The sequence below is a fragment of the Girardinichthys multiradiatus genome, chromosome 1 (genome assembly GCF_021462225.1).
Source record: "Girardinichthys multiradiatus isolate DD_20200921_A chromosome 1, DD_fGirMul_XY1, whole genome shotgun sequence".
Lineage (NCBI taxonomy): Eukaryota > Metazoa > Chordata > Actinopteri > Cyprinodontiformes > Goodeidae > Girardinichthys > Girardinichthys multiradiatus.
In genome coordinates this window covers 2,775,232-2,785,786 of record NC_061794.1, presented here as the reverse complement: position 1 = coordinate 2,785,786, position 10,555 = coordinate 2,775,232, and the positions used below count along the sequence as shown (strand labels likewise).

The 10,555-nt window shown below is 39.1% G+C and overlaps 1 protein-coding gene across 3 annotated transcripts; it reads left to right on the top strand.

The window, feature by feature from the left end:
• Positions 1-1,839: 1,839 nt before the first annotated feature.
• pex10 (peroxisomal biogenesis factor 10) lies at positions 1,840-9,548 on the top strand. 3 transcript variants are annotated; one of them, XM_047379717.1, is made up of 6 exons: positions 1,840-2,105; positions 3,570-3,650; positions 3,733-4,148; positions 6,408-6,574; positions 6,745-6,880; positions 8,894-9,548. In XM_047379717.1, exons 1-6 carry the CDS (start codon positions 1,994-1,996, stop codon positions 8,960-8,962), a joined length of 981 nt encoding a protein of 326 aa, XP_047235673.1. In that variant the 5' UTR covers positions 1,840-1,993; the 3' UTR covers positions 8,963-9,548. The 3 variants fall into 3 exon arrangements, with proteins under 3 accessions (XP_047235673.1, XP_047235679.1, XP_047235665.1); XM_047379723.1 differs by lacking the exon at positions 8,894-9,548 and adding an exon at positions 7,245-7,443; XM_047379709.1 differs by lacking the exon at positions 8,894-9,548 and having other exon boundaries at positions 6,745-7,443.
• Positions 9,549-10,555: the final 1,007 nt, after the last annotated feature.

Sequence of the window (10,555 nt, the reverse complement as noted above, 5' to 3'; positions counted from 1 at the left end):
AGGTGTCTGTGGCTCAGATCTCCTCCTTGTCTGTCTCGGGTCCAGGGGGCTGGTCTCTTACTCCTCACATGTGCTATTGCATTTTTTAAATGGCGAAACCTTATATAACCTTATATACACTCATACTTACACCCACAGGTGTTTAGATTCAGGTGTTACACAAATGTTATATATTGAGCCATGGTTACTACTAAATACATCTTGCATTAATTAGTACATGCACTGTTCAGTAACAATGCTGCTTTTATATAGGATTCTGCAGGTGTAGAAGCAGTATTCAAGGGTGTTATCTTGTACTCTCCTCAACCTTCTTTCTCTCCTCTATTCTTTTCACCTTCTCTTCCTTTTTCCTTTTCCCCCACCTCTCTCTCTCTTGTTTCTGTTTTTCCTTTTTGTTTCCATCTCAGTGTCCATTGCAATTGAAAAAATCCCAAATCAGTTTCTAATAAAGTTTCTTTTATAAATATAAAACAGAGCATGTAGCGTCAGACATAATGCTGTACTTGTGAAAGTGAATTTGTTGGGTTTTGTCTTGGCACTCAGACAACAATTCTGAGTGCTACTGAGTCCCAGACAGGACACGGTAAAAATAAAAAATAAATATATTAAAAAATTAAAAAAAGAAAACCACTCCAGTGTGTGCTGTTAAAGTGATGCCGGAGGATACGAGCTGCTGCTCTGCAGAAACTGCTGGAGGCCTGTTATCAGATAAATCTAAGGAGACACAAGGAGAGTCCCTCAGCAGTAAGCGTTTTGGAGGTACTCTAAAACAGAGGAGGAAAAGTTCAGAACCTGAGCGTTGCATGGATAAGGGAGAGGCATGAAAACAAATAAAGGTTCAATAATTTTAATTCTTCCCACCTGTGTCCTGGGAGAGGTGCAGATATTGCAAGATGCCTGTGTGAAAAATGAAGCCACTAAATGTCAAATAGAGCAATGCATCTGCAGATCTAACTGAGGTAAATTACTGATGATATGCATTTTTAATCTGGTAGCCAACCCCTTTTATTTTACCAACATTTTTTACACATCAGTTAAAAAGAGGACTGAACACAACAGCAAGAGAAAAAAAATGTATTAACTAAACAATAATTCTTTTAAAAATGACACGAAATACATAATATATAGCATAATATGTGTTCTGCATCTGATTTGTTAAACATAAAATATGGTGTTTAATGTATAGAGCATGTGGCCAAAATAATGAATAAAATGTAGAGAAATTTCCCGTGTATTGGGTGTCATTAAAATCAGCAGTAAATTTAAATTATCTTGACCCATATAAATATGATGTGAATCCAACTGAAAATCATTCCAGAATGTCATCTTCAATGCCCCCTGGGTAAACAGGTGTTGTTCCCATCACATGGAAAGTGACAGAACATCTGTTTTCTACTTGCTGAAAAATTATCATTTTATTGATAAATTAAATTAAATGACATCATGACAGAGAAATAAGTGAATTTATACAATCATTAAGAGAAACAAAATAGTAGGCAGTGTCAGAGGCAAGCAATTAAAATCATCCATCCATCCATCTATCCATCCATCCATCCGAATATTTAAAATACAGGTCCTTCTCAAAATATTAGCATATTGTGATAAAGTTCATTATTTTCCATAATGTCATGATGAAAATTTAACATTCATATATCATTAGATTCATGTGCAATGAATCAAAAATATATGAATGTTAAATTTTCATCATGACATTATGGAAAATAATTAACTTTATCACAATATGCTAATATTTTGAGAAGGACCTGTAATCTCCCGGTTTCCATATAGATCCTGTAGGTGGCAGTAATGCTCTTTAAGGCCGTTCTACCCAAACGGCTGAAGAAAAAGCCAGGAAGTGGCATCAACCACTCTGGCGTCACTGCATGTAAACTGGAGCACTCTGCAGAAGGTCCATACTGTACCGTACTGGGACAGATGTTCTGCCGGACGTGGCTGTGTCGCTGTGAACCTTTCAGTCTGAGGTCCGGAAAAAATGCCTTTGACTCCTGCAAACCAGGCCCAGCTGATCCGGTCCAGTCAGAAGGATGAATACTACCGAAGCGTCCTGAGGAACAGCACTAACGAAGCCTGTCAGACTGTCGCAGGTAAATGATCTCTGCCAGTTTGTCCTCGAAGTCTTTAGAGCTTCTTCAGTCTATTCGGGACGTTTGGAACGTTTTCATTATTATTCAGATTTTTTTTTATTCAGATTTTTTTTATTACGCATCTAACTTTAGATTTGAAGCCGATTCCAGAAATGAATCGCCTTTATTGAAATGTTTAGAAAATATTAGCTCTAGTTCCCATTTTAGAAAAGGATCATGACTGTAAAACTGTCTGCTTCAGTTAGAAAACACCTCTGTCTGTTTCTAGCAGCCATCAGCTCTGCTCAGCCTGTCCTGAACAACAAAGGAGCAACAAAGTTATTTAAAATATATTTTAGGTGACTTTATCTTTATTGGCTCCCTTGGGAAAATCCTGGTCCTGGACATTCAGAGAGCTTCTCCTGCAGCCCTACACAGTCTCCACACACAGTAAGAGGAAAAATAGGGAAAAACTGTTGGGCATGATTTTATTTTAGTGCATCAACCCAAGAAGTGACGTTTTTCCTTTTTAATATTATTTGTTAAGCCACGTCCATACCTTCAACATAATCCTCCAACATGTTACACAGTGGTTGTAAGCAGAGGCAGACCAACATGATTTTCTGAGGAGCAGCTTCGTTCGCATTTACTGACTCTGTAGATGTGGTGGTGGAGACATTTAGTTGCAGCTTTTAGACTTGGCCTTCCCTGGAGGTAGTTCAATAAAATACTTCCATAAACATTCATAGCGTTATGATCCCTCATGGAATCCTAATGGACCTTTTCCACCTCATACAGATCCTTCAAAGACTAGAAGTTCCACAATACAGATAATAATGTTGGACCCTGAGACAGAACCCTCAGACAGAACCCTCAGATAGACCCCTCAGACAGACTCTCAGACAGAACCCTCAGACAGACACTTAAACAGATCCCTCAGACAGACCCCTCAGACAGACCCCTCAGACAGACCCTCAGACAGACTCTCAGACAGAAACCTCAGACAGAACCCTCAGACAGACCCTCAGACAGAACAGCTCACTGGGCTACAGCTGATTGAAGCCTCCAGCAGCACTGAGCCTGGAATCCTCTGAGCCTAAAGTAACATGTTGCTGCCTATGGAAGCACATTCTTGGTTACTGGTTAAATCCTGTATGCTTCAGCACCAATATTTAAAAATCTAAAGTTATCCACCACCTGATTCTAATAGCCTACCACACGTATTTAGCATAGGCCAATATGGTTGTATTGTGGAACAAAAGAAGTCTGAGGCATTGATGGACTTCATGCATGGAAGGTGATCTTCGGTTTTTGTAAAAATAAGGTTTCACTAAGAGACAGAAACTCCACTATTTACATCATATTGTGTAAGTCTGTTTTAAACTGGTTCTTATGAGAACTTTTAATCTATATTTCCAAATAAAGAGCTTCATAAATGTGGAACCATGAATTAATTGAGCTGTGTGTTTTTCTCTTTTCCTTTAGGATCCAAACACTGGCTTGACTGGAGGAGGGAGATAGAGCTGCTGTCAGATTTAGCTTACTACGGTTTAACAACCCTCTTAGGTTATTGTTGAAATTTAATGTTTAGCTCTGACTTCATCAAATAGATCAAGTTGTTTTACTGATGGATCTTTACTCTGGGCAGGTTATCAGACTCTGGGAGAGGAGTACGTCGGCATCGTCCAGGTGGACCCCACCAAGCGGCAGATCCCCTCTCGGGGCAGGCGCTGCCTCTTTGTCCTCTGCCATTCCTTCATTCCGTACGTTCTTGAGAAAGTCCTGGTTTGTTTGGAGAATGAGCTGGAAGGCGGGCAGGAGATGCACGGCAGTGTTGGCAGCAGGCGTCAGGTGGCATCGGGGTGGTGGAGCTTGGAGCGTTGGCTCAGGAGAGGAGTGCAACTGGCGGTGGGGCTGCTGACGGAGCAGCAGAGGAGAGAGTGCCGGCCGGCTGTGTTTGTGATACAGCAGAGTGTCGCCCTGCTGCACCGACTCCATGTGACTCTGTTCTACATCAGCAGCTCTTTTTATGACATGTCCAAAAGAGCAGCTGGAATCAGCTACGTAAGTCAGAGCTGGATGGAAAATTCAGTTCAATGATGTGACCTCTAGTCAGTCCCACGGATTTCTATCACAGCCATTACATTCAGTGTTTTAACTTATTTAACCAAAATTTTAATTCTTTTTATTATTAGTTAAATATTTTAACATGATTCATATTGGAATGTCATGAGTTCAATACTTGTCACAAATGATAAATATTTCATATTTTTATTTTAAACATAAAATCCTAATTTTATTTTTGTCACACAGGTCCTTCTCAAAATATTAGCATATTGTGATAAAGTTCATTATTTTCCATAATGTCATGATGAAAATTTAACATTCATATATTTTAGATTCATTGCACACTAACTGAAATATTTCAGGTCTTTTATTGTCTTAATACGGATGATTTTGGCATACAGCTCATGAAAACCCAAAATTCCTATCTCACAAAATTAGCATATCATTAAAAGGGTCTCTAAACGAGCTATGAACCTAATTATCTGAATCAACGAGTTAACTCTAAACACCTGCAAAAGATTCCTGAGGCCTTTAAAACTCCCAGCCTGCTTCATCACTCAAAACCCCAATCATGGGTAAGACTGCCGACCTGACTGCTGTCCAGAAGGCCACTGTTGACACCCTCAAGCAAGAGGGTAAGACACAGAAAGAAATTTCTGAACGAATAGGCTGTTCCCAGAGTGCTGTATCAAGGCACCTCAGTGGGAAGTTTGTGGGAAGGAAAAAGTGTGGCAGAAAGCGCTGCACAATGAGAAGAGGTGACCGGACCCTGAGGAAGATTGTGGAGAAGGGCCAATTCCAGACCCTGGGGGACCTGCGGAAGCAGTGGACTGAGTCTGGAGTAGAAACATCCAGAGCCACCATGCACAGACGTGTGCAGGAAATGGGCTACAGGTGCCGCATTCCCCAGGTCAAGCCACTTTTGAACCAGAAACAGCGGCAGAAGCGCCTGACCTGGGCTACAGAGAAGCAGCACTGGACTGTTGCTCAGTGGTCCAAAGTACTTTTTTCGGATGAAAGCAAATTCTGCATGTCATTCGGAAATCAAGGTGCCAGAGTCTGGAGGAAGACTGGGGAGAAGGAAATGCCAGACGTCCAGTGTCAAGTACCCACAGTCAGTGATGGTCTGGGGTGCCGTGTCAGCTGCTGGTGTTGGTCCACTGTGTTTTATCAAGGGCAGGGTCAATGCAGCTAGCTATCAGGAGATTTTGGAGCACTTCATGCTTCCATCTGCTGAAAGGCTTTATGGAGATGAAGATTTCATTTTTCAGCACGACCTGGCACCTGCTCACAGTGCCAAAACCACTGGTAAATGGTTTACTGACCATGGTATCACTGTGCTCAATTGGCCTGCCAACTCTCCTGACCTGAACCCCATAGAGAATCTGTGGGATATTGTGAAGAGAACGTTGAGAGACTCAAGACCCAATACTCTGGATGAGCTAAAGGCCACTATCGAAGCATCCTGGGCCTCCATAAGACCTCAGCAGTGCCACAGGCTGATTGCCTCCATGCCACGCCGCATTGAAGCAGTCATTTCTGCAAAAGGATTCCCAACCAAGTATTGAGTGCATAACTGTACGTGATTATTTGAAGGTTGACGTTTTTTGTATTAAAAACACTTTTCTTTTATTGGTCGGATGAAATATGCAAATTTTGTGAGATAGGAATTTTGGGTTTTCATGAGCTGTATGCCAAAATCATCCGTATTAAGACAATAAAAATTTGAAATATTTCAGTTAGTGTGCAATGAATCTAAAATATATGGATGTTAAATTTTCATCATTACATTATGGAAAATAATGAACTTTATCACAATATGCTAATATTTTGAGAAGGACCTGTATTTGATTTATTGTTTTTTTTGTTTTTTTGTTTGTCAAATAAAATTAACTTGCAGTTGTTAGTTTTTATTTCTGAAAATATTTGGAAAACATGCGTTGAAAATTGTATCCATATAATTCCATTTCTACTTACTTCCTCCAAAAAAAAACTATTTCATGCATTTAAAGCTGCTTGTGCAGTTTTATGCTGCTTGTTATCGTTTCTTAGGATATAAATCGCTTTAGAGCCAAATTCAAAGTGTAATGTATCCCTCTGACATCTTCAGTCCAATTAAAAGCCGAATACAACCAAAACAGCAACAGTTCTGTTTATAACTGCTTTTAAGATCACACCACTGAAGTCAGTGAGAATTAAATTCTAATCTTTAGTTGTTTTTGGGCTAAAGCTCTTCTTTGTCTTGTTTGTATTCAGCTGCGTGTGATGGGGCCTAATGGAGACGACTCCACCATCAGGAGGAGCTACAGACTGCTGGGTACCATATCCTTCCTCCAGCTGCTCATCACTGTGTGTCTGCAGCTCAACAACTTTAGACAAAGACAGAGAGCCAGGGAGGAGTGGAAGCTCTACAGGAATTTCAGGTTGAGCTCTAGTAGAATCTACTCTGAAGCCATTACTGTCTGATCTTCGGTTAAAAGCATTCTCAGTCTTTCTAGAGATGTATTTTGATGAAAATGTTAAGACTTTCCTTTTAAATTAAAGCATTATCAAAAAGGTTTTTCCCGTAATGCTAAACTGTGTGTGATATCAGTCCTCAGCACACAGCAAGCTCCAGCCCCACAGCTCCTCGCTGTATCCTCTGCCTGGAGGCCCGGAGGCACTCCACCTGCACCCCCTGTGGGCACCTGTTCTGCTGGGAGTGCATCACAGAGTGGTGCAACACGAAGGTCAGACTTACAGCCATTTTCACACTACCAACAAACTCAAAGAAGTTCAGCATGGCAGATAAATTACTGTAGAATGATGTAAATCTGCAGAAACACTCCTGCTTTTCCCTCTGATGCATGGATTTCACTGGAGTCAGATGCTTCCTTACAACTAACCCAGTTTTCCTTCTTCCTTTATTCATGTGCCTATGTGATCACAACAAACTCAGAGGTGCATACCGCCACCTACTGTACATCATTGTATAACTCCACCCACTATATTCTATGTTTTAGTTTTGTATTTCATAAAAATAAGAACAATGCTTTATTTATAATACTCTTGATTTCCCCCCTATCTCTCCTCTGTTCCTAATATTCCTTTTAGACTGAATCATCTCCCATTACCCTTTTCCGTCATCCAAGGCCTAACTCTGTGCTCCCCTAACCAGCCTGGGATCACGTGACTTGGTGTCACGTGATGTACGAGTGCTGTAGATTCGTATTCTCATAGAAAAGAAATCGTATTCACAAACGGTTATAGCATGTTGTATTCATAAAGAATAAACCACAACTGTAAACTTGAACTTCGTGTTTGTAATTTCTTGAAGCTGTAACATTTTATTTTGTATTATAGAGAAAATATACAATACCTCTTTTGGATTTTACTTATGCACAACTATCGACTAATATGCACACATTTCCCTCTTTACATACACATTGTTTTTGAAAGCGTTCTTACCCCATACGGTAGTCCTTGGCGTTAGCTTCAAGTGAATTTTCATACCTGATCAGCTGTATGTTGCTTAGCAACGCTGCTGCTGGAATGTTGTGGGTCACGGGACGCAGAGTGCGCCGTCCCCTTTTGTCTTGCAGCACACATTCTTCGGCGCGGATCCAAAATTATAAATACAATGTCACAAAATCTGTATGGAATGAGCTGCTCTTCACCCTCACAATGATACTGCAGCTGTAATAACAGCACAAAATATGCAGAACAGAGTAAGACAGTCCCGCCCCCGTCATTTTTGTCCAATGGAAGCAATGACCGTCATCCGTTAAGTTATAGTTCACTTGTAAAAAGTACAATTTGAAAGCAAACCGCACCAAACTTAAAACATACAGATTACACAGACCAAACAAGCAGATCAAAGAGCTTGTTAAATTAATAGTCTTAAACTGTCTATTTGTTTAATAGCACAAGAACCACATTTCGTTATTAGAAACCTGTAAAGTAGGATCTTGTGTTGATCCAGTTTCTGTGTAAGGATCAAGATGGTGGATTTAATCAGCTTTGTCAATCTAAAGAAAAGACAAGACTGACGTCTGATGGCATCAAACAGCTATATTTTCCATTAGCGCATCACTCAGTAAATTTGCAAGTCTCACTTCTCTCCACATATTTGGTCCATATTTTACTCCTGGGGGTTTAGCTTTTCTGACATTCTGATGTCATCGTCTATCATATCACTCAAAACCCAGTCTATCAGCTGTTAGCTTTCTCACAATAACTTGTTTTTTGGCGCTGAAAATTCACTTGAAGCTAACGCTGCACATGCATGATCTGACTCCAACAGAAAACTGACTGCTAGTTATTAGTAGAACTTATTTACCCAATAAAAACTGTATGCTTATAACACCCACAGTCACCTTAGAGGTCTGGCTGTTGATTTTGCTTGAGCTGTCAGCAGTAGCCATGGCTTAAATGTGTTGTCTATTTCCCTCAGGTTTAAATCCCAGTAAAAGGTTTCTCCAACAGAGACTGTTTCGGTGGTTGGGACGAAATCGGTCCTCCCCACCTGCATTAACACATCCTGCATTTTTTTGTCGCCAATAAGCAGCTACATATCAAATGTTTGGAAAACAATAAATTTGTTGATTACCGTCAGAGTTTCCATATAGTGTTATTACAGTTGCTACATCATAATTGTCCATAGATGGTGGTGTGAATCAGAAGACTCTTTTGTGTTTAAATCATTTGTCTGCTTTTAAAACCAATGACACTGAAGTGTGTGTGTTGGCGTTTTCTCTTTTCAGGCTGAGTGCCCTTTGTGTCGGGAGAAGTTCCTGCCTCACAGACTGGTGTTCCTAAGGAACTATAGCTAGAACAGTGACGGCTTGACTGTAGCACATCTTAACGTGTGTTTTTAGTCTCCTCCTCTAGAACAAAACTGCTAAACAACTGAACTTTGAACTTTGACACTAAATCTTTCAGCCTGCTGTGATTTACTGTCTCTCCTAACAAAATAGGATTTAAAGATCAGTTTTAGACAGTATCCTTCAAATCATGTAAATGTTAATATATGGGAATTACAGCGCCCCCAAGTGACACTGGTGATTTATTTATTTAACTTGTACACATAAGATAATTTCTTATGTTCTATAAAATTTTGTTTTAACACAAACATCAGTTTATGAACACAATTTATGAGCACATGTTTATAGTCAGCGTACCATTTGGAAGAAATGCTGGAGAGATGTGGTGAAACGAGGATTTGTTTACAGCTTGATCGAGTAATAAAATTGAACTTTGTTTGGATCAGCTCTGCTGTAAGTTAAGAAATTAACAGTAAATGTGTATATAAGTTTTGATTAAAAACATTAGTTTTCTATAGATAGCTGTTAACTAATGTTTGTAATGATCTACTGTTTGTCTTTCAGATCAGAAATAAACTTAGATTCATCAAAATGAGTTAGTTTGTTAACGGCCTGTTCTTGTTACATTGTTACCATTATGACATCTCTGCTTCATCAAGGAAATGTTTAAATCTCCTTATTGCATTTTTGTTGAGATCAAAACACCCCATTGTAACTTCTTGTTCTACCTTGGATACTTAATGCAGAGTGCCTTTTCATGTGTGCAGGCTTGCATTATTTCTAATTATTTGTATATAATTATTATTTGTAATTACCATTAGAAACGTTTACAATTAAAATATCTAAAGTATGCAATCAAATATTTCTGTCTGAGTACCAATGTATTTTCCAGTTTTGACCAACTGCTGTTTCAGAAATGATCAGATTACTTTTTTATGGAAATGTTTTCAATTTCTGCTGAGTCTTTGAAGCAAAATGTTTTTTATTAATTGAGAGTGTTGCCTATCAACCTGCGTATTGTGCATGAATGTGTGGTGGGGTGAATGTTGGCCTGTTTTTAAGTAACATTTCTATTATCAAAAAGCCACAAGCATACCAAATATGAATTTATCAAAAGTTTTCTTAATACCTGCAGTTAAATGCAAAAATATTCATACCCCTGGCAGATTTAGGATTAAGGACTTTTAATTTTACCAACATGTTACTTCTGACTAGAAGTAACTAACCTTTTAGGGAGAGTCCTGTTAGAGAATCTGTGTAGAGAGCTAAAGATCAGGGTGATGGCAAAGAGGCCTTCCAACCTCTAAGACTCTGAGCTCTTTAACAAAGATAAATCATCAAAATACCAGTAGAAATCATAAAATACTGCTCAGCATATGATAAGAAGGGCTTGTTATTTGTAAGGCCGATTAATATTTTTTCATTGATTATTGAGGAGGATTTAAAAAATGTTCAACATGCCATTTTTTAAGAAAATGTAAATAATCTTTATTTCAAAATGATCCTCCTTTTACTTTTCTTGATTATATTTTTGAGATACCTGTCACATTTCCAATCAGAAACAAACTTCTTGGTTGAATGAAAATGTTTAATGTAAGGCTG